The following is a 24,500-nucleotide window of genomic DNA, read 5'->3' on the forward strand; positions in this document are numbered from 1 at the left end:
TATTCTATTCTATTCTATTCTATTCTATTCTATTCTATTCTATCCTATTCTACTGTACTCTATTCTTCATTGGAGTAGGAAATCACACTGTATTTTTAGGAGATTCACAATGCGTGCTAACATATATAAGACTCTTAAATGAAGGGTTGCAGTATAGAAATTTGTTACTACACAGTCCAAAGTTTTTGCCTATAATTAATTTGTATCAATATCTATTATGTATCATCTTTTTTTTGGGGGGGGAGGAACCAGGGATTGAACTCAGGCCCTTGCGCTTACCACGGAAGTGCTTATTCCACTGAGCCATCTCACCCGCCCCTGTTTTTTTTTTTTTTTTTGTACCATCTTGAAGAATGTTAGGAACAGTATCCTAAGAGATGCTTCTAAGATGTTGATAGCATGCATTATTATCATGGAATATTACATGGCTTTAGTGGATCAATATTTCAGAGACTCTATTGAATATTCTAGAACATCAAGCATGCGGCCCGGTGAGGGATGCTAGCTCATCGAGGTAGGTCTATCACTGTAGCATGTGGAACTTGGCAGTGGCAAAAGAACCTGTTGGGAAATGGGGTGATAGTGCCCACAAGTTAATGGGTGCCCCTGAATTTATGAGCATTCCTTACTTCACTGGATGGCATTAAATATCTGGAGCCTATGACAGGACTGAGTCTGGTTTCATGTGCCTTGGCAATTAGGTGAGGATGTAGTTGTCAGAGAAAGTTGAGAGTTTTTTACTGGGTCCACATAGAAGGAACTTTCCAAGAACTTCCAACAACCAGCAGCTGACATTTGGGAGCCATAAAAGAAAGCCATAAAAATGTGAAGTGTTACACCTTGTGGAATTTTATTTTTACCACTGTGTGTGTCCATGTTTATTTGCCTCTAGTTTGGCTCCTTAGAGGAATTATGTACATCTTAGTTCTGAAGTATTATTAATTAAATTTATTGGATAGATAGACTCATCATGAAGAATATGTACAATGATTTTCTTTTATTCCCTCCCCTCCCTTCAACCACTGTTCCTTTCATTTACAAAAATATTGTATCCATTTCTTTCTTCTTTTATCAGTTTTTCTTTTTCTTTCATTAACTTCCTCCTTCATTCTCCCTACATGCCCTCATCAACTGAACATTTTCTTACTGTTTCACATTTATTATCTCTTATGTATTTTGTTCCATTCTTATACTTTCTATTTCTCATGTCAAAGAAACAATGTGATATCTACATATGTGTTACCAATTTATTTCATTTAAGAATATGGTCTCAAGGTGCATCCAAGAACTAGACCCCTACCTCTAACCATACATTAAATTAAAATCAAAATGGATCAAAGATTTAAATATTAAAACAGAAACACTAAATCTGTTGGAAGAGAGAATAAGCAGAACTCTTGAGAAATAGATGTAGGGAAATTCTTTATGAACAAACATTGATTGCATGACAAACATTAAAAAAAATAATAACAGCGCTGGTCAAATAGCTCAGCAGATTAAAGCACCTGCAAGCAGGCGCAGGAGCCAGGGGTTTGATCCCTGAAACTGCTGTGCTGGCCCTGCTCCTGGTGGTGATTGAGACTGGGCATGGTGGCACATGCCTATATCCCACCTCTTGGGAGGCTGTAAACAGTCAGATCACTACGAGTCTGATCTAGTAGTAAGATCCTGAACACTATGTATGGTTTTTTTCACTAAAATGAAAAAAAAAAAAAAAAAAATAATACAAAAGAAAAAAAACTGAGATCTCATCATACTGAAAAGCTTTTGGATAGCCAATGAAATCACCAACAGAGTAAAGAGACAACCCATAGAGAGGGGAGAAATAAATTTCCAGTGGTTTCTCAAAGGATTACTATCTAGAATGTATACAAAATGAAGAAAACATCCTACACCCCAAATTTAATGACACAGTTCAAAATGGGCATCTGAAATGAATACACTTCTCAGATGAAGAAGTAGAAATGACAAATAACTACAGGGAAGAATGTTCAACATCGCCGGTCATTTGAAAGACACAAGTTAAAATAATTGAGATTCCATTTCACCCTAGAAAGAATGGTTATTATCAAGAACTCAATCAATAAAAAGTGCTACTGGGGCTTCAGGAAAATGGGGACACTTTTCCATTCTTGGAGGGAGTGTAGACTTGTGCATCCACTGTGGAAATCACTGTGGAAATTCCTCAAAAAAAAAAACAAAACCCTAAAACTAGAGGTTCCATTTGACTCCACTATTTTCCTTGTGGATGTCTTCCCAAAATCATTAAAAGTAACAAACCACAGAAACACGTGCACACCCAAGTTTCTAGTAGTCCAGTTTATAGCTAAATCTTGCAGACAACCCAAACACTCATCAACCAATGCAGATATAAGGATGTGGGTTTTTTTTTTCCCCCAACAGAGCATTACTCTGTCATAAAGAAAGATTAACTTAATACAATTCTGGTCCTAAAATTTTAGAGCAGTTGCCCATGAACATATCTTAAGAAACTAATTCAGTCCCAAAACATGCTTTCCTAGATGTATTCCTGTTCTTTAAACTTGATGGCGACTGCATGGGAAAAAGCACATTGATAAGAATTTCATAGCATGGAATAGGAAAGGAGAAATATGTGGTACCAGGGATCGAGCTCAAAACCTTGTGCTTGAGAGGCAGATGCTTATGCCACAGAGCTAATTCTTCCACACAAAGAGGAGAAATATTTAAAAGAAATACTCCAAAATATTTCCTTCAGTCCAAAGAATCTAAGAGAACAATCAGTCCATTTGTAAGAATGGTGATTAATCTCTTCGAGTATACTCCCACTAGCAGGTTGATTGCAATTATCTTTTAATCATCCTTAATTAGATAGGGAAAGGATGGATGTTGTAAATTAGGAAATGTTCAGAGTTTTGATTTGAGTCCTTTGTTGTCTCCTGCTCTCTCAATGCATGACTTCTCTGATCCTACCAAAATGAAGACTGGGCTAATACTGGTTCAATGGAGTACATGTGGCAAATAATGTCAGGCACTTGGGATCTGGTTAATACCGCCTGCATAGGAGGCATCCAGAAAAGCTGTCTTTCTCTAGAGTAGAGGCCTTGCTCTAGAAGATGAACTCCTTGAAAATGAAAACCCTGGTTCTGTCTTCTAAGAAGCCCTCTATTCCATGCCACATGAGTCTTTAGGGTTGGCTTTCATTTCTGAACTCTGCAGCTGCCTTCAGCCATACCCACACCTGCATGCTCTGTAATGGGCAGAAGCAACCAGGTTTAATCCAAGCTCCTTGCTCCCTCGCAGTGCTGCACATTGTATCTCTCTCACTGCAATCTTTCAACAAGCCCATTAGTTTTGCTTCGGTGATGCCTGGCATCATACCTCAATTTACATATTCTCTGCTGTTTTTGTATTTAGGATGCTACACAAGAAATATTTCCTTTCTGTGTGTTTTTCATACTATGTAACATTAGGCTTTAAGAAATAATTTTATATTGCATCTTAAATTTCTAAGGCTACATTTCACACTGAATGTTACTGTTTAAATTGTTCAGAAATTTGTTTTTATTTTCCATAGATTTCTCACATAATATAATTTACTGTTATCCCATCTTCACTTCTTATAGCTATTCAAAAAAGATATACAGTACAAAAGATGGGCTTTTAAATGTGTTGCAAGATCTTTGCCATGAAATATGTATTATTTGTAAGATGGACACAAATTGTATTTCACATGCTGTAAATGTGACATTAAGAAAACTTTTTGGAGGTGTTTATCATAAACTTTATTTTATAAATAGTGTGAAAACCTTCTTGCCAACTCTACTTTCAATTTTCCCATTTGTACTCCAATTTTAAATGGTTGGTAGACTAGACATTAGCAACTACATCCTTTCTTTTTTTTTTTTTTCCTGTACTTTACAAAATAAATTGCGTTTTTGCTCACTTTCAAAGCCGTATTGCCAAGATGCTTTCTGTGTGGTGATTGCTTTAGGCACAAGTATCTCTTTAGCAAATACCATGCAATTATGTTATCAGCAAAACAGCCTGTAAGTGCTTCAAGTGCACATACCAATAGCAGAGAATCTGCAAGTCTGGGGAGAACATAGTCTCCCAAGACTACATGTGGTCGGCATTGCATTCTTCCCACTGAAACAATGACAATATTTTTGCTAGCTTTAACACAGATTTAAATTTATATTTCCTATATTGTACCTTGACTTATCAGAATAAAAAGAAAATCAGCTGTTGACCTTCTTTAGGAAAATTTTCCTGAAGTCTTATTATACTTGCATCACTTGAATATGAAAGACAAATGATCTTGAATATGTAGACATAAAATATTGATTAATTATTGTTGCACATGTTAAAACAATGAAAAATAACCTTAGTTAAGTCAAAGAAAACCACCAATAAGTGGATCACTGGGAGAGTGGGACTCCTCTAAGTATCAAGGAACTGAGGCAATAAAAGTTAGAGCAAATCTCTCTTCCCCATCAGGAAGAAATGAGTCCACTAGGTATGACTTTCACAGTTGCTCACATCTGCCTTACAGGATAGCTTTAGCTTAAATCAAAATGTAGTCAGTGGAGTGAAGAATATTTTTAAAAGACTGAATCTAAAGGGTCAGTCAAATAGCTCAGCGGATTAAAGCACCTGCAAGCAGGCACTGGGGCTGGGGATTTAATCCTTGGGCCTGCTGTGCTGGCCCTGCCCCTTGGGCATGCTGAGAGAGCAATTGGTACTGGGAGTGGTGGCACACACCTGTAATCCCAGCTCTTGGGAGGCTGAACACAGGAGGATGACTAGAGTCTGATCTAGTAGTGAGACCCTGAACACCCTGTAGACCATTCCTTAAAATATAGGGGGAAAAAAAAAAAGACTGGACCTAGGTAAGCAACAAGCCTCATTAGGGAACATCTTGACTTTTGTGTGATATATTTGTCCCCAATTTAATTCTACTGACTATGTTTATCAAAACAATGTAAAACAAATAATGCAAACTGAATTCAGAGAAATGAATGAGGCTCCACAATTTCTAATATGATGCTAGTAATATGATTCTGGGCTTGCCATGCCAGTCCTGCCCCCAGGGCATGCTGAGATGTTGATTGAGACTGGGTGTGGTGGCACTTGTAATCCCAGCTCTTGAGAGGCTGAAAACAGGAGAATCATTAGGATTTCTGTCTACATAGTGAGATCCAGTAGACCCTGGCCTAAATACTTGTTTTTTTTTTTTTTTTTTTTTTTTTTTTTTTTTTTTTTTTTTTAAGTTGTCTGGAGACCATTGTCATGACCTTGTTTTCTTTTTCCTCAGGGTTTATTGTTACTATATGCTCTCTTCTTTTATTTTGTACCTCTTTACACTAAGAAATTTATGTACTTAGAATTGGAAACATGTCTGTTTCAGGGAGCTAAAATTTTTCTTAGTATTAAGTTTTCCTTGGAAATAAGAATATAAGCTACCAAGATATTTTCTTGGGCAGCTTGCTTTTTTTTTTCTACCTCTTCTGGAGACATGAATTTCTGTGCTCTGGTAGCCTCAGAAAGGAACAAGTGTTGCTCCAAAATCACAGAGAGCTTCCGATTCTGTACTTTGAATTTTGAAACAATATTTTGTCGCATTAGTGTGCTATAGAATTTAGAGGTTTAGAACTATGTTTTCAAAACATTTATATATCACAATAATGTTGTTGGTTAGTATTTATCATTATATATAGCAGATAAAAATAGTTCAGACCAAGGACAGCAAAATCGCTCTGGACCAAGAGAAAACTAATGGTCATCTTATTTTGGTCTGCCTTTTCATTCACAAGACTTTTTAGCATAGAACATTCAAATATTAATAGTAGAAAAGGGGTTCATTTATTGCATGGTTTACCAAAAAAAGATATTTATGATAGACAATCAAGTGGTATAGACTTCAATCTTGGGAAAATATGGTTAATAGAGAGACCATACCATGTTTACACATGTAAGTCTGTGTAATTCTTTATTTCACTTATAAATATGGTCTCCACTGGCATTCATTGTAGTACTAATTTGTGTTAGTGTATTAGAAAGAACAGTTTGTGTCCATATTGCTTGATCAATTTTTTTATGTCTGTATGTTGTAATCTGAGCAACTACTTTGAGGGTACCAACACCATTGTGAATCCCCTATCTTGTTTGAAATTCTGTATTGTTGTTTTCAGTCTTTAAAATAAACAAAGATGCAATTGCTAGCACCTTTTAAAAACTGTTTTAAAAGAAACAGACATGTTTCCAACTCCCCAAGTACATATATTTCTTAGTGTAAAGAGGTACAAAGCAAAGGAAGAAATCGTACAGTAACATGAGACCCTGAGGCAAAAGAAAGCCAGGTCATGACAATGCTTTCCAGACAACTCTATATATATATATATATATATATATATATATATATATATATATATATATATATATATATATATTTAGGACAGGGTCTACAGGGTCTCACTACATAGATGGGACTCTTAGTGATTCTCATGTTTTCAGCCTCTCAAGAGCTGGGATTGCAAGTGCCGCCACGCCCAGTCCCAATCAACATCTCAGCATGCCCTGGGGGTGGGGCTGGCATGACAAGCCCAGAATCGAACCCCTGCTCCTGTGCTCTGCCTAAGTAGGTGCTTTAGTCCACTGAGCTATGTGGCCAGCCCTTCAGAATACTTTAGAATATGTTACGGTAGGACAGATGTACAGTCTATCTCTTTTCCAAGGTAATTTAGAGCTGGCAATATTAATTCCAGAAAAAAATAGCATCGATCTAGTGTTGGCAGATAAACTTGGGCAAATGTAAGAAAATATCACGGAGTAATTCCTGTGTTCTATTCTATTCTAATTTCAGGATTACCAAAAATAAAAAGTAAAAACAAAATTCCGATTTACTAGAGCATCATTTCATATGAAGAACTCAGTTACGCTAATTTCATATTGATAAACTCTTAAATAATCTTCTATGTTTTCATCTTAGAATATATTATCTGAGAAAATTAATTACATTAATCTAGATATTTTTCAGTTAAACAATGAAACAAAAATATTTAGGGTAGAGGGTGGTGAGAGAGCTCAGCAGACTAAAGCGCCTGCTTAGGAAAGTGCTGGGACTATGGTTCGAGCCCCCAACCTACATGACATGCCAGCCCCATTTTCAAGGTTCCCTAAGCCAGCCACAAAAAAAAAGAGTAGAAAAGAAAAGTGGCTAATTTTTTAAAATTCCATTTTGCCACACTGGTCACAGTTCCTCCCGTTCAGTCCAGCTCTCAACCTTCAAGGCCTTGAAAGGCATGCAGCATCTGACTAGCTGTCTAAAAACTTTGGATTGGCATAAACTAAATGGTTAAGCCTAAAAAGATATTACTAAAGACTGAAGTCAGATATGAAAGAAAGCCAAAGCCAAGAGACATCAATAGCTACACTGGTGGAAGAGCTTTTGTCTACAGGCAACCCTTGATAGGAACCCTCTCTCATAAGTGCTTCAGCTATTTATATCTTGGTAGAGTTGGCACACAGGTGACTCTCTGACACCAGACGACCCCCACCACTCTACATTTTCTCCTCCTTGAAGGTCTCACTAATGGCCTTATCCATCCCGTCCTTGGTAGCTCACCACAATGAGAAGTCCGGGAACAAACTGTGTGAAAGGGGATCGGACAGACCGATGGAATTAGTGTCAAAAAACTTCCTTGAAAATTTGAACAATATTAGAGAGTTAGAGGAGGACACAATACACAGAGACGTCACAGCCTGTATCCTAAAACATTAGATCAAGCAAAGTATATCCAATCTGAACAGATCTGAACTAAGAAGCATAGAGACCAAGTTGAATAAATTGCCTAAAACTATATGCCAATAAAAACAAAGGCAGTGCTTCAGTGTAATAAACTTGGTTCTTCTAGCAGTTTGTGAGCAGCATATACTGAGAGTCATTTTTTTCTTTTGAAACAAAATTAATTATCATTTAGAAGAAATGACATCATTTTCTTTACTGAAGTTTTAAAAATTAGTCTAGTAACACCACAAATTTCTTAAGTGCAACAGAATTCAAAAAACATTAAATACAGTGTAGAAGAACTAATGTTTTACTGACAACATATACTTATCTTAAATTTTTTTTTTATTTTTTGAAGCAACAAATGCACTCTCAGGCCCTGAGCCCACCCAGAACAAATGCAGGAGACACCAACATAGAAGAAATTGGGAATCACACAGCTGAAATGTCTGAATTAATAGTGTCTAAGTAAAGAAACAACTGCAGAAAGGTACAGAGGAACTCAGATCAGAAATAATATCTGAAGTAAAAAAAAAGGAAGGACAACTATATTGAAAGAATTAATAACTTCTAAAGAAGATAGTGATAAAAAATGAGGAGAATGGAAAATCAATGGAATACTTGAATGAGTGGTACAGGAAAGAAATAGATCACATGAAGCAGAGTCAAAGAAATATGCAGGAACTTAAATCTCAATCCCAAGCTGGGAAAACTGAATGAAAGTGAAGATAGAGTTTCAAATCTTGAAGACACCATCGCAGCTAGTGAAAAGGTAAGAAAAGTTCTCTTAAAAACAACAGGAAAAATTAATTCAACATCTACAACACGATGCAAAGATGAACAATGTGAGACTAATAGGCATCAATGAGAAAGAAGTGGTCAATATGGGTAAGGTATCGATCCTGAGAGTTTATAGCAGGTTTTTGTTTTTGTTTTTGTTTTGCATTTTGTGATTTTATTGAAGCACAAATAAACATACACACAGGCTGTCTACTCGTTTTCTTCACTGCACAACCTGGCATTGGGATTGGTGACTCGGATAGCTAGCTGGGCTGCTCTTTCCATGATAGCCTTGCCGTACTTAGAGGAGATGTGGTGAGCAATCTCTGCACAGTAAGACTTGTTGCATACCATCAGCACCTCCAGCTCCTTAATGTTGTACACCAGGAACTTCTGGAAGCAACTGAACAGCATGTGCTTTGTCTTTTTCTTAATTCCATAACCTATGCTAGGCATCCAGATCTGACCCTTGAACCTGCTGTGCACCCTGTTGTTGATGCCTCCAAGTTTCTGCCAGTTGCGCTTAATTTTGACATATCAGTCTGACTGGTGCTGGATGAACTACTTTGTCCTCTTTTTAATGATCTTGGGTTTCACAAGGGGTCTGAGGGCCACCATCGTGCCAAGTGGGAGATGGCTGCCACCTCTATAGGCAGTGCTGAGGATACAGTAGGTTTTTGAAACTAGTACTTAATTGGTAGGAGTCTCACCCTGACTAACTATATATGCTGATACCTATGAACTAAGCAACTATACTGAAGATAGCAAGGTGCAATACTAGGGCCATGCTTGGAATGCCTGTCATTATGGCTTTCTAAATATGTACTCCTTCTAATATCATATCAATTACTGCTATACTGTCTCTCAAGTAAATGTTGGTTTTTTAAAAAAAGGTAATAAATGAAAACAAGAGACAAGAAAAAAAATGTCATGGGACTGTTCTGCTACAATACTGTATATGGTTAGATTACTAAATTTCTGTGTAAAAATATGTAATTGTTTATTCCTATGTTTTAATTTTTTTGTCTTCATATTTTGTATGGATTTAAAGTTTAATATATCAATACTTGATGGAAAATACCTGTTCCATATTATGTCTAAGGTGTTTGATATTCAGAGAGATAGTGACTTTAAGCTCAACTGCCTATGTTATAGGCTAATAATGTCATTAAGCTTCTCTTCTGGAGAGTTAACAACTGAAGTTTGCAGACCAAAAATTAGAGAAAAAGCAGGGCTACAAGCACAGCTAATATTTTCACCCTATTTCTTCAAGGTCAGTGAGGAATCAGGACATAAGCAAACCTGTACTCTAATATCCTGTAACTCAGTGGTGTCCAAAATTTTGTATTCAAGGACATTATGGGGCCACAGAGGAAAGTGATTGATGATGTAGAGTGGGCCTGGGGAGAGTCACATGGAGAGAAAACATTCTCTCAGGCTTTCACAGAGGGCAAATTGTTCAAGCAAAGGTCGTGACTCATCCCCATGGCTAACACTGACAAAAGATCTACAAACTGCTGTACATGGTTGCAGGGTTAATCCTGAGGGACTCTGAATGACCTTGTCAGATATGAAAGTTGCATTTTTAGCCATATGAGTCTTGTTTTATCTTGGTCTTAACCATCCAGTAGAAAAGTATAAGCATGAAGTATAAAAAGTAAAGCTATCTTAATATGCTAAGCTGTAAAAGGCTCAAGTCAACAACTTCTGACATTGCCAGTTTTGCTGATAACCTACTACTATTATGGACTATTAGACTATATTTGGTTATTTTGCTGAATTCAAGTTCCTACAATATCTGAATGGCTATGGAATAACCATCTCTGTAAAAAAAATAAAACAAAACATAAAAAGGCAGATATAAATGAAAGATCATTTTGTAATAAAAATACATATATCTGTATATACAAAATAGGATAGATATACAGCTACTTTCTCTTAGTTCAATGAGAAAAAAGATTTGTACTTATAGTGTTTATACAAGATATTATGTCTGCATCTTGTACTCTGAACAACTACTATGAAGATAACAATACGCAAAGTATTCATTATTATAAATGTCCTACTAAACTGTTCTGAAACTGTCTTATTGCTACTTCTTTCTCATTGAAATTAATAAAATCAAAAATCAAAATCTGACAAAACACTGAACGAATCATAATAAAATACTGAGATGAAAGTCTTAGCTCTATTGTAAATTTTACTAATAATAGATTTTAAAATTATTCTTTTTATCATGTTTTGAATTCTTAAATACCTTTTCATTGAGAAAAATTGTGTCCTATTATGTACTGCCAGGATATAAGAGCAGTTTACACATAAAACATAACTTTGTGATCATTACAAAATTATGCCACCACATGCACAGGTAACATTAGATTTAAAATCATGCCATTACTTATATTTGTGTCTCAAGTTTTAGGAGGAATGTATAGATGTAAGCACTGTACAACTAGAAAATAAAAAGTAAAATATTTGTGAAGGCAAAATCTCTTAACCTTTGTTTTTGAACCTTGTAAAGATTTCCTTTGGAAACAGTTATTTTAAAAACCATGAAAAAATAAATCAACCAGTTGAAACTGAGCTTTACATAGTTGAATCTTAAAGCGACTGAGGTTGTATTTGCAGATATCCCAGGATTAATAACTTATATAAGCAGAACTCATTTAATATTCTAGTAGCAGTAGGTTTCAAGAAAAAAAAAAACTACTTTGATAGAGTTAATATCTATGACTGTGAAGGGACCTCATACTAAATTTTCAAGAGATACAATAAAGGCTTGTATGCTTTTTTGTAAGAGAGAGACTGCTACTACATTACTGTCAAGTCATTCTTGCTGCTCTTTGAAGCATATCTGGAATGCTTTTTTTGTGTGTCTTTATGAGATATGAAGAAAGATGCACAGAATATTGTTGCCAAGTGCTAGCGAAGAAAAGATAGCCTTGTAGAAACTGCCTTGTGCCCTTATCTACTGCTTTCATTGATCAGCACTATGCAACTTCCGGCTCTACAGCAAAGTCCAAATGAGCACAAGGGTAAATGCTTGGAATCAATTCAAGGAAGCCAGGATGGTGAGTGGGCAAGGAGAGACGCAAAAGAGGACCTCAGGTACTACTTCAAGAAGTGCCAAGAATGATGGGATGAATGTGTTTGAAGCCAGTGGACGTGGGTTTCTTTCAGTAGGATTAAGCCAATGTGTCTTATACTGGAATCTAATTTTCAAAAAATTAAATATGCTCCATTTTTTAAAATCATACCTAGTAGTTAGCTTAGGCATTCTGCATGATCTCCAGGATCAAACAACTTAACAAAGCCATGGAGTCTGATAACTTGATCACATTCAGTTTCTTGTGGCTCCCATAACATGAACCACTCCAACAGCCCAGAAGGTGGTTGTCAGAGACTGAATTACAATATTACACTATAAACCTGAACTAAATATTAATTCACAATTTACATAGTTTCCTTAGTACGTGTCTAAGCACATAGACCTTACTGTTTTATTATGAGTCTTGATATCTATGGTCATCTGCTAAAATCTTGGCCACAGTCATTGGTCATGCATTTTGCTGCAACTTCAAATAAATTGTGAGCCAAAATGTCTACATAGCTTAAGGGTTAGCCAGATAGCTCCGCAGACTAAAGCTCCTGCTTCAGCAGAGCACAGCGGCCGGCATTAGATCCTTAGCATGCTATGTCAGCCGTGCCCCTGGGGTACTCTAAGGAGATTGAGACTGGGCATAGTGGCGCATGCCTGTAATCCCAGCACTTGGGAGGCTGAAAACAGGAGGATCACTAAGCATCTGATCTATGTAGTGAGCCCCTGAACACCCTATAGACTCTTTACCAAATACATGTTTTAAAAAAGTCTACATGGTCTACTTGTATTCATTTGAATTGTTTTTGGACTTATTGAAATATTCCATGAGTTCCTTTGTAAACTGCTTCATTGATTATATAGATTTTAAGTCTCTTTTTTCCCTTTCCCTCTTTCATGCCCCTGTCTCTCCATCTTTCCCTCTTTTTTCCTTTCTTTTTCATTGCCACTCTCACTCTGCCTCTGATGTCTGCTTGACACAGATGTCTATTGCTGTGCGAGAAACTTGTTTTGTTTGTTTGTTTAATCATTCAAATTTCTATGAAGGAAGGAATAAAACACTTTCATATTTCTATGTTTTTCTATGGCCAAAACAAAGTATTTTTCAATACAGTGTGATTATGCAAAAACTTTTACTCGCATCGCATACAAAGGCAAATGTCATCTAAAGTCATTTGTGTGATGCATATTTGGTAAATTATTTAAAATTTTCCTTGTAGAGATATGGTTGCCACTGAACTATATGTATCAGTATGTGATGTTCAGACTTCTGTTTTAAGAATCATCCATATATTTTTCTAATATGTTAATTTTAATATTAATAATTCTTACAATAACTTCAATGAGAAAGGTTCTTCTTTATTAAAGAAGCATAGAGATTTGAAACTTCAAGGTAAAGTTCAGGTGATTGTCATAGAATAATTGAGAGCTTTATAGAATAATTGGTTACAGTATTCCCTAATGCCCACTTTTAAAGTATACCTTGTAAATCATAAGAAATGAAAAGATTAAATTCACCATATTTTTTAATGCAGAGTATTATAATAAATGAAGTAAGAGAAGAGAGATTAAAAACCCTCCCAAGGTCAGAGATTGGCAATGCTACGGTTAGTACTGAACCTCAGTTCCACCTGACTGATGAGTTGTTAAACCCAGACACTCAAGTCTCTAAGCCTAACTAATTAATTCTGAGGTCTATGAACCCTTACCTATCTAGACCCTGTTTTTCATTTAATAGCCTGACCTGTAAAAGGCTCAAGTCAACAACTTCTGACATTGCCAGTCCTATGGATAACCTACTACTATTATGGACTACTGAACTATATTGGATTATTTTGCTGAATTCAAACACCTACAGTATTTAAATGGCAAGGGAATACCCATCTCTGACAAAGCTAAACAAAAACAGGGGATATAAATGAAAGACCATTTTGTATCTGTACATACAAAATAGTTAGGATAGATATACAGCTACTTTCTCTTAATTCAATGAGAAGAAATATTTTTACTAATAGTGTTTGGTCAGGATATCATGTCTGCATCTTGTAATATCAATAACTACTATGAAGACAATAATATGCAATGTATTAAGTATTGTAACTGTCCCATTAACCTGTGTTGAAACTATCTCATTGTTATTTGTTTCTCCATAAAATTAATAAAAAAAGAAAAAAAAATCTTCTAAATTAAAAAGTTAGAAAAAAAAAAAAAAGAAGAAGAAGAAGCAACTGGGCCGGGGAGATGGCTCAGTAGGATAAGCGCTTGACTGGCAAATGCAAGGATCTGAGTTTAATCCCCAGTTCCGCAAAAATAAATAAATAAATAAATAAATAAAATAAATAAATAAATAGAAAATAAATAAATAAAAAATAAAAGCTTTGGAGCAAATTAACCTGTCCAGTGCTGGGAAATTGAGACTAAAGTATAGCTTAGCAAGGTTGTGAGTTTCCTGAAGTTACCGAACTTCTAATGGTAGACTCCAATGGTCAGTCTTTCAGTGCATATTTAATGCCTCTTTTAAACTTATCTTTAAACTTGAAAATAAGGATATTTCTAAAGCCTCTATAGAAACTTCACACAAGAAAACTATTTCTGTTTTTTTACATAAATGCGTTCATGGGAACAGTTGACGAAATGATATAAGAAACAGAAGATACACAGAGTGGAGGTAGCCATCTAGATTTCATTCATAATTCCTTACCTTTACTACTACTGTGACAGTAGCAATTCCAGGTGGCATTGTTCCATAAATATCAAATGCCTCTACCAAAAAGGTGATGCTCGCTTCTTGATCTGGAAAGGCCTCGTAATCCAAGCTCCTTAAAAGGGATAGCTCTCCTGTGAAGGGATGCAGTGCAAAAATGTGCTTCACTTCTGGGCTTCTTATCCGATAAGACACGTTTGCACCGAGGTCAACATCTTTAGCCTGCAAGGAATGAAGCAGAGAAATTGCAGAGGAATGGGAGAAAAAAAAAGATATGTTATATACAGGGACAAATTCTTGATGAGGGATGAGATCAATATGTCTGACAAATATGTAACAAAAATAGTATAAAATTCCAAGTGTACAAAACATTAGGTAGAATAAGGGTGGCATCAGTGCATAACCAAAATAGACCTCAAGGCTGTGGGAAATCATATGCCATGGCTAGGACAGCATGAATGTAATGATGAGAAAACATTTGCTGAGAGAAACACTTCTACTAAGTAATTTTTCATGTAAAAAAGTAAAGTAAAGTAAATGGGGAAGGGGGAAAAGAGGAGATGACAGGAGAAGAGAGAAGAAGAGATGACAGAAGAAGAGAGGAGCAGTGATTAAAACATGAATAAAGAGAAAAAGTTATGGGATTTTTTTCATTGCTGATTTTATTACTATTATTTACTTGAAAGATCAAAATTAAAATAAATTAATCACACTACAGAAATACATAATGTCAGAAATATTTCCTGCTAATCAATAATCATGAAAATGTTTCAAATATAAATAATTATTGAATGAGTACAATTAACAAGGTACTAAAAGACTATAAAGGAAAACTAAGGAATGTTCAATACCAATTTTTTCTCACAAGGGTCCTACTGTACTTTCCTAGATATCAGCCTACTCCATCTCTCTTTCTGTAACTAATATATATTGAACAATTGTCATGTACAAGTCAGAGTGACAAAAACCAAGAGGAATCAAGGTATAATTTTTGTACTCTAGGTTATAGCCTAAAGAGGAATAATGCAAAAACTAAAACAGAAGAAAAAATGATGTGACATCTTAAAAATATTCTCCATTAGAAGCTAGAAGAGGCTGGGGAGATGGCTCAGCAGAATAAGCACTTCCCTGGCAAGTGCAAGGGCCTGAGTTCAATCCCCAGTTCCAAAAAAAAAAAAAAAAAAAAAAAAAAAAGAAGAAGAAGCTAGAAGATAGGATAGGTGCTATGGAAGCAGATGCTACTTCATTCAGGCAAACAGATTGGCACAGATACCTCGGATGGAAGCAATAAAATAAAATGCAACAACAAAATTCGAGGTCAGTGTGTTAAATTTACATTTATCAATACAAGCACCTGTGACTGGAGTCTCCACCTATGTATTATTGACATCACAACTAGAAAAAGATCTTTAAAGCATGGATTATGTGCTGTCACTTTCTTATCTAAACTCCTCTTGACTTCTTGTTCAGATTTTAACCAACTGATTAGTCCGCCATGACAAAATACCTGAGATAATCATGGTGATGGGTTGGTTTCACTTGTAAGTTCAGCCTGTGGTCACGTGGCTCTGTTGCCTTGGTCTGGTCTGCTCATACCACAGCATTCAAGACACAGAGAAGGGAAGGGCCACAGGCCACAGACCAAGCCCTCAACACGTGGGCTTTTGAGAGACATCAGACTCAAGATTCAGCACCTCCACCCCGCTTAGCATCATGAGAAGGACTGAGGCATTCTTCTGGACCTTAGCTCACACCTTGCCCTCTCGTCCAAGATTTCAAGCAGGGCTTTTCTACTACCTTGAATAATCTCTATCTGCCCTTTGCTTAGGAAAATCTGACTAGCCCCTTAGCAGAGAGTTTAGAAATACCTTTCTCCAAGTAGTTCTTCTCTATAGGAAACAGACTGGCAAAGGCATCTCAGGTGAAGTAAATAAAATACAAGAACACAGAGACCTATGCTGCTCTTATTGAAGCTATCCTTTTTTTATTACATAAATTAACCCATTTATTATAGACTAGGGATGTTGCAAATAGTAAGAGCTTCTACTGGTCTTTCAATTTATTCAGTCTTCTGATGACTGGCTTGACTGGGACTACAGAAGTGCTATTATAGTTCCATGCACCCCCAGCCACGGTTTTCATACAGGAACCACAGTGCCAGATCTCCATGGCCCGCCTCTTCATCTTTTTTTTTTGGTACAACTGGGGATTGAACTCAGGTCCCTGTGCTTGCCAGGGAAGCACTTATTCCACTGAGCCATCTCCCCGGTCCCCGACCTCTTCATCTTGGTGTTCCCACAGAAGGAGGAGGCATAGTTGGTGTGTTGGCTGATTTCAATCTTCTTCACCATTTTCCGGAGTGAGGCACAATAGCAAGTCCTGTATTTACCTACAAGGCCAACCTCTTTGGTGCATTTAGCCACATCGACACAGGAGGTCCAAACCCAGACAGGAGGCATCCATTTTAACTCCCAATATACCCATCTGCTTCCACAAAGGCAGAATTTTTTTCTTCAAAGTGCTAAATAACTCCCAGAATTAAATGTGCTGGTCGACAAAAGTGAAGATTCATATATTAACCTGGCCTACCAACCCAAAATGTTCAAAATTCTTTGTAAGAGGAAGTCTAGCCAAGAAGTTAGATGATTAAAACCCAGAAAGACACCTTTGATGAATAAAAATGAAAAACATTACAAAATAATGTGTATAACAGTGTCTGCAAAATGCAGGAAAAAATACATGCGTATATATACATGTGTAAGTATGAATATATACATGTGTTGTGTATGCAATACCTATGCACATGCATGTTTATATGTGAAAATATATATTTGATATTTGTGTGACCAGAGGGATCAGTGTGAAAATACACACAAAATTTTAATACTGATTACTTTAGAGGCAACTAAAATTTTCTTTAATTAATACTTTATTCTCAAATAGTAGAAATAAACATAGTCTTACATCATAAATTAAAGAAAACAAAAATTGTTGTTTCATTCTCACAAATGTGCATTTCTTTAATTATGTGGAATTTCCCTAAAGGGATGCTGTCTCATAAAATACAACATGTAATAAGTCAGGCGTACTAATATTTATTCTTTATCTGGAATTAAAATTTATCTCAATACACTGCAATTTTGTCACTAATTTGGCACCTCTCTTCTAATGGCAAATACTAGATTACAGAATTGAGGGAATACCTCCATTCCCACGTACCTCTATTTGCAGGAAAGTGGTCCCAGCTGGCAGATTCTCCTCTACAACTACAGTGTAGGTTGAATTGGTGAACACAGGGCTGTTGTCATCAATGTCCAAGACCTTAATGGCCAGTGTCAGAGTGGAATGTCGAGGGTGGACAGCCCCATCTGTGGCCACTACAATGAGCTCGTAGTAGTCCCTCACCTCCCGATTAAGCTTCACAGCGGTGTAGATGCTCCCATTGGAGGTTATGCGAAACAGATTATTGAAGTTGCCCAAGCTGTAGTGCACTTGGCCATTTATTCCTGCATCAGGGTCTGTGGCCTAAACGCAGTAAAACACAAGGAAATTCACATAAGAGCTTCTGATGATCTGACAAGTTATGACATTGCTCTAATTCAATAATACTTTTTGCTCTAAGGAAAAATTTAAGAAGATAATGAAGAATCAATGCATAGTTTAAAGTTAGAAATGCACTGTAATTACATTCAAAATAAGCCAAACTTATAATTTAATGTACATATTTATGTGCTAATCCAAAATGAGCATAACTTGTGCCTTGCTGTTATTAAAAATGCAATAGCATACTATGTCCAAGTAGTAAATATAAAAGTGCTGAATTTTTCAGGGACTGTTTCTTTTTCTTTTCGTCTTTGTCTTCGTCTTCGTCTTTGTCTTCGTCTTCGTCTTTGTCTTCATCTTCATCTTCTTGTTCTTTTTTTTTTTTTTGTATTTGGTACAGGGTCTCATTACATAGATTGGACTCCTACTGAGACTCCTGTTTTATAGCCTCGTAAGTGCTGGGATTACAGGCACACGCCACCATGCTCAGTTTCAATGGTGATCCCAGCATGCCCCAGGGGCAGAGCCAGCACAGCATGCTGGGAATCGAACTCTGGCTTCTGCACTCTGCCTAAGCAGGTGTTTTAATCAACTGAGCTATCTGGCTGGCCCTCAGCGATTGTTTCTTTTATAGATTTTTGAATGTAAAATTAGAAGCACAACTTTAGTTCTTAATTAACATAACTTATTGTGTGGTTGTTTCTAGTTCAAGAACTTTATGTATTTTCATATTCATATTCCATATTTATATATTTTCATAGTGTTCCAGCATTGTGTATGTTATCTTATTTAATCATCAAAATATTCCCACTGTCTAAATATGACTGTACCATCTTGGAAGTGAAAAAATGAGGCATACAGAGCTAGATTTTCTTGCCTATGTTTACACAAGAAATAAATACTTCAGTGTCCTACTACCAAGCCCTACTGCATATATAAAATTATATAATAACAAGTACTAGTATAATTAATGAATGTTTGGTCAACTGAATGTGTGGAACTGGAATTTGAAACTAAATCTATTCCAAACTCAAATGGGAATGAAATTATAGTAATTCTGAAGTTTTTTTTAATATTAGAATACAAATCCAAATAACGTCAGAATTGATGCAGTTATAATAAATCTAGGGCCAGGGAGATAGCTCAGTAGAATAAGTGTTTGCCTGGCAAGCACAAGGTCCTGAGTTCAATCTCCAGTACTGCAAATAATAATAATAATAATAATAATAATAATAATAATAAAATCTATATTGGCTGAGAATTCTAAGTTACATTAATAACTATGAAAGGTGAGTAAATGTGGAGCAAATATTCTTCTATTGTATTGTTATGGTTTAACTGTGTTATAAATGACAACTTAACACTATTTGTTCAAAAACTCTTTAAAAAACCAGGAAAGTTTATATAATTCTAACCCAAACTATCAGCAAGAAGATGCAGGAAAACAAGACCCTTGACTGCTTTCTGAGTGAGGAACGCAGTAATCCCCTAATCTCCGCACATCCTGGAGCCCCATGCAATGCATTCTAATAGCATGTGTGCAGTCACACCTTCAGCTTCACAAAGATTGGTGAAGCACGCCCGGTGTGGTTACAGAAAGATGGTGGACAGTACAAAGTGGTGAACTCTGAAACGTGAAAGTCACGATCATCAATGTGTTTCTTTCATTAAATTTATTATTATTATTGTATTTAGGGCAGGGCCTTCAGGGTCTCACTAATAGATCAGACTCAGAGTGATTCTCCCCTTTTCAGCCTCCCAAGCGCTGGGATTTCAGGCGCGTGCCACGACGCCCAGCCTCAGTCACCGTCCTAGCGTGCCCTGGGGCGGGACCGGGGCGGGACACGGGGGATCACACCCCGGCCACTGTGCTCTGTCTAAGCAGGTGCTGTAGTCCGCGGAGCTGTCAGGCCGGCCCTCATGAATGTATTTCTTCTATCTGTCATAATGCCAGACCTTTTGGCAGGATTGCACTAGACATAGAAAAACACCAAAGCCTTTTAAGGTAACATCTTTTGAGGCGTACTTCTGAGAAGTGATGAAAGAGTTAGAGGGTGCAAATGAGAAAAGACTACTGCAAAAGAGTCGAGGTGTTGTCGTCTTACTGGCTATTCACAGTACAAGGTGCAGACACGATTACACTTTCAGGTCATCTACGAAAAATGTAACGTATGGGCTAGCCAGGTAGCTCAGCAGACTAACGCCCCTGCTTAAGCAGGCGCAGGGACTGGGGTTCAATCCCCAGTGTGCTGTGCTGGCCCCACCTCCGAGATGCGCTGAGATACCGATTGAGACTGGGCATGGTGGCATGTACCTGGGATGCCAGTGCTTGGGAGACTGAAAACAAGAGGGTCACTACAAGTCAGATCTGGACAGTGGGACCTTGTACACCCTGTACTAAATACATTAACAAATAATAATGGATGCTATTTTCACTCTTGAAAGCATACATATAATCTGAGACTGATGAAAAGTTAGTATTTGCTCAAATGTCTTAGGGGAGATGTAAATAAGGATGGGAAATGATAAAATGGAAATGCTTTTTTATAATTCTAGAACTGAAAAATAAGGGCTTCAGTGGGAAAAAGAAAAGACTCAAGATGTTTCCATAGACATGTTTTCTTCTACTGTTGAACTTTGCCTACACCTTGCCCCACACATTACTGATAAATCATTGATGCTGGTCACTGTAGTGGAAAAGAACAAATGACCCAGCCCACCATTTTCTGAAAGAAAACTGATCAAGTTTGAGGAAAAAAAAATAACTTCACAACATGATGTTTTGTTTATTAGACTAGAATCTTACATTTTGGGTCACTTTTCCTGTCATATTTATTTCAATTTAAGGTCAGGAAATCATTCATTTATGCAATTAATGATTTAATTAATTAATTGGTACAGGGTCTCACTATGCACCTCAGACTCATAGTGGTCCTCCTGCCTCAGCCTCCCCAGCCCTTGGATTAGAAGCATGTGCCAACACGCCTAGTTTTGGTAGCCGGCAGGGCATGCCCGAGATTTCAAGCCTGGCATGGTATGTCATACCCAGAATTGAAACCAGGTCCTTGAGCTTGTCAGGAAGGTGCTTGCATCATGGAGCAATCTCCCCAGCTCTGCTTGTCACTTTTATTCTTCCAGGTAGCTGAAGCTTTATTATGATAGAAAGCTTTAATTCAGCCAACACATAAGTGACTGTGCATGGGGTGTGGCTGTGCAGGCGTGTGCTGGGTAACATGCCCTCCATATGTCCAGCTCCTGAACCGATACCTCCAGGAGGCTCCTTGATTCTTTCCATATCAATGTTCCTTCCCTTACCATGAGATTATACCCTGATAAATCCACTATCATGTTAACACATAGTAAGCCAAAACTACACTTAACGTATGTAATTCACAGAATAATCCAGCAACACATTACTCCCTTGTAGAGCATTAGTCCTGGGCTGGGACCAGGTCACCGCTAGCTCAGTGCTGTGGCTCAGCACTTCCAGTGTCCTACTGTACATGCTGGCCTTGGAAAAGATCAAAATTTATGGTAGAGGTTTTACTGAGAACATATTGCATTTGCACCATCACAAAAGTGAAAATAAAGTTGTACCATGTTGAGTCAAGGAATGCTTTCTATGGCTATTAAAATAAATTATCATAAATTCTTCAGCTTCCTCAAATCAATTTTGTTTTGTAAGTTAAGCATTTACTGGAGAGCTCACTAGACTGAAGTGTAAGCAATGCTGGTTCCTACCAGAGACTCAAGGCATACGCAATTTTCTTGCTCACGCAAATTACTGCTAGCACTCATTTGCTTAAGGTTATAGGACTGAGATCTCCACTTCCATGGTGGTGACACAAGAACCAACCCCAGCTCCTAGCTGTCACGGGCATCCCCTGCTGGCCAGCACTCTTCCTCCATCCCTTAGGGCACCAGTAATGGTCAAGCCCCATTTGAAATTTTTGAATTGGACTTTTCTCTTCTTCCATTTCATCTCTTTGCCAATACTTGGGTCATCCTCTTCCCCTTTCAGGGTTTACCTAAGTACAGTATGTTTACCTTTTGACTACAGAGATATAGTCTCACCTCAAAGTGCCTAACTTTAGTCTTTTGCAAATATAGAAAAATTTCCATTTTGTGATGAGATACTATGTTAAGAGGAATATTGAAGAAATATTCAGGCCTTGCCAGACACCTCAGTGGATTAAAGCACCTACTTAGGCAGGTTCAAGGACCGGGATTCGATCCTTGGCATGCTGTGCCGGCCCCACCCCCAGGGTGCACTGAGAGGGTGATTGAGACTGGGAGTGCTGGTATGTTACTGTAATCCCAGAGCTTGGGAGGCTGAAATCAGGAGGATCCCTATGGGTGTGATCTGTGTAGTGAAACCCTGTAGACCCTGTACTAAATAAATTTTACAAAAGAAAAAAAATAATGAGTAGGCTGAAAGTAAATGTTAGATGGGCACTGCCATAAATCAGCTTTCATAATTCATTTTAAATCCATTTAAATCAGTTAAAATTGAATATGGTAAATTTGCACTACATCACACACACACACACACACACACACACACACACACACACACACACACACTTTGACCTGATTGATCTACCACCACTTAATACACTGCATATCCTTGAAAAGATGAGTGTTTGATGTCTATGGAATAAAAGACATAGGTGCTCTAATTGGTTCTAAAGTTCCTGTGTACTCAGACGTAGCTCTAATGGGGCCAAGGAGAATAGAATGTGAAATGTTAAGCTTTTTCTTTCCTTTTCTGTACTGTGATTATTTGAGAAGTGTAAAGCAGCATGAGCTCACTGTGCAAGGAAGTTTCTGGTGTAAGAGTTACTATAGATGAGTACATAAAACTTGCTAAGATAATCAAACACAGAAACCCTTATTATCTATCAGCAGTACTGTGAAGAACTTCACATTGATGTTTAATATTTAGCCAAGCAACTCAGTGTGTGAGGCTATAATAAAACCACTTACGTTTTTAGAAATCAATTAAAAGTTAATTAAAACTGTTAATAAGAAATCACAGCTCTTCTCTTGTACCACACCAAGGCATTGAACAGCAACAGCCACAACTCTAAAATCATCTTTCCATAGTTAGCATTATTCTGTATTATCCACCTTACTGTGGTTTCTGATTTGTGGCACGTTATTTGCAATGTTTTATTGCTGAGAAGTTGGCTGATAGTTTCTTATCAAATGAAGATTTAAAAATAAAAATAAAGATGATCATAAATAGAATTTCAGCTATTTTTCAGAAATACAATTGGTAAGTCTTAACAATTAAAATCAAAGTGAAAGTCTATAAAGGCAGATGATATATGAGAGGGTTTTTTTTTTTTTTGTATTTTAGGGAAGGGTCTACAGGGTGATCAGGGTCTGACTACTAGATTGGACTCATAGTGATCCACCTGCTTACAGCCTCTGAAGAGCTGGGATTACAGGCTCGCGCCACCACACGCACGCACCCAGTCTCAATTGCCATCTCAGCATGACCCAGGGGTGGGGCCAGAACAGCAGGCCCCTGGGGAGCGAACCCCTGGCCCCTGCACCAGCTGGCAGGCACTTTAATCCACTGAGCTATTTGGCCAGACCTACATGTGAGTATTTACTGAGCAAAAGTTTTGAGAGTAATTATTGTTCACATAGTTTTATCATGGTGCTTGAAAATGGAGCAAAATAATGTATTTCTCAAAGCTGAGTCAAGCCCTTGTCTTTATTGCTGCTGGTCATTATCCATCCAGAATGGTCAGATTCACAAATTTCCCACCAATATAAGTGGAAGCCCATACTGAGTGAAGGGGTACATGCTTAAAAATTTCAGCTACTTCGGAGACTGAGCTAGGAGGATCACAAATCCAAGGGAAGCCTGGGACTCACAGTGACTTTTCATGCCAAAAATGGAAAAAGCCATTACTTGGAGGCTATCAATATTTTTACAGTTCTAAAAGCATATTTGCTTTTCTTCTGGATGGTTAAGACCAAGATAAAGCAAGACCTATATAACAAAAATGTAACTTTTGTATCTGATGAGGTCAGTCAAATCCCCTCAAAAAAGTAAAGCCATATTAATATGCTGTGCTATAAAGGCTCAAGTCAACAATTTTTGATGTTGTCAGTCATGCAGATAACTCACTATTATGGACTACTAGACTATATTGGATTACTTTGCTGAACTCATGCACCTACAATATATGAACGGCAATGGAATACCCATCTATGACAAAAAGAAACAAAAGAGGGGATATAAATGAGGACCATTTTGCAGAAGAAAGAAATATGTCTGTATATACAAAATAGCATTGATATACATCTACTTTGTCTTAGTTCAATGAGAAATTTTGAACTAATAGTATTTAGACAAGATATCAGGTCTGTGTCTTGTACTATGAATAACTACTACAAAGACAACAGTATGCAGTGTATTAATTTTTGTAGCTGTCCTACTAACCTGTTTTGAAACTGTTTCATTGCTACTTCTTTCTCAATAAAATTAATATAAAAATAAAAAACATATTTGCATGTGTATAACGTATCAGGGTTGAAGTAGAGCCTGATATTGGTGTGTCTTCAACATGAAAGCCTTTGGATAGATTAAT

General features: G+C 37.1%; 1 protein-coding gene across 1 annotated transcript in view; it reads right to left on the bottom strand.

Moving 5' to 3' along the window:
- Pcdh15 (protocadherin related 15) overlaps positions 1–24,500 on the bottom strand; it is a 689,792-nt gene that overhangs the window by 227,435 nt on the left and 437,857 nt on the right. Inside the window, exons 17-18 of the mRNA XM_023723273.1 lie at positions 17,569–17,874; positions 14,347–14,571 (exon numbers count right to left, since the gene is read on the bottom strand). Coding sequence (XP_023579041.1) covers positions 14,347–14,571; positions 17,569–17,874 — 531 coding nt within the window. The remainder of the gene's footprint in view (positions 1–14,346; positions 14,572–17,568; positions 17,875–24,500) is intronic.

Source organism: Octodon degus, unplaced genomic scaffold, assembly GCF_000260255.1.
Source record: "Octodon degus isolate 3935 unplaced genomic scaffold, OctDeg1.0 scaffold00005, whole genome shotgun sequence".
Classification (NCBI taxonomy): domain Eukaryota; kingdom Metazoa; phylum Chordata; class Mammalia; order Rodentia; family Octodontidae; genus Octodon; species Octodon degus.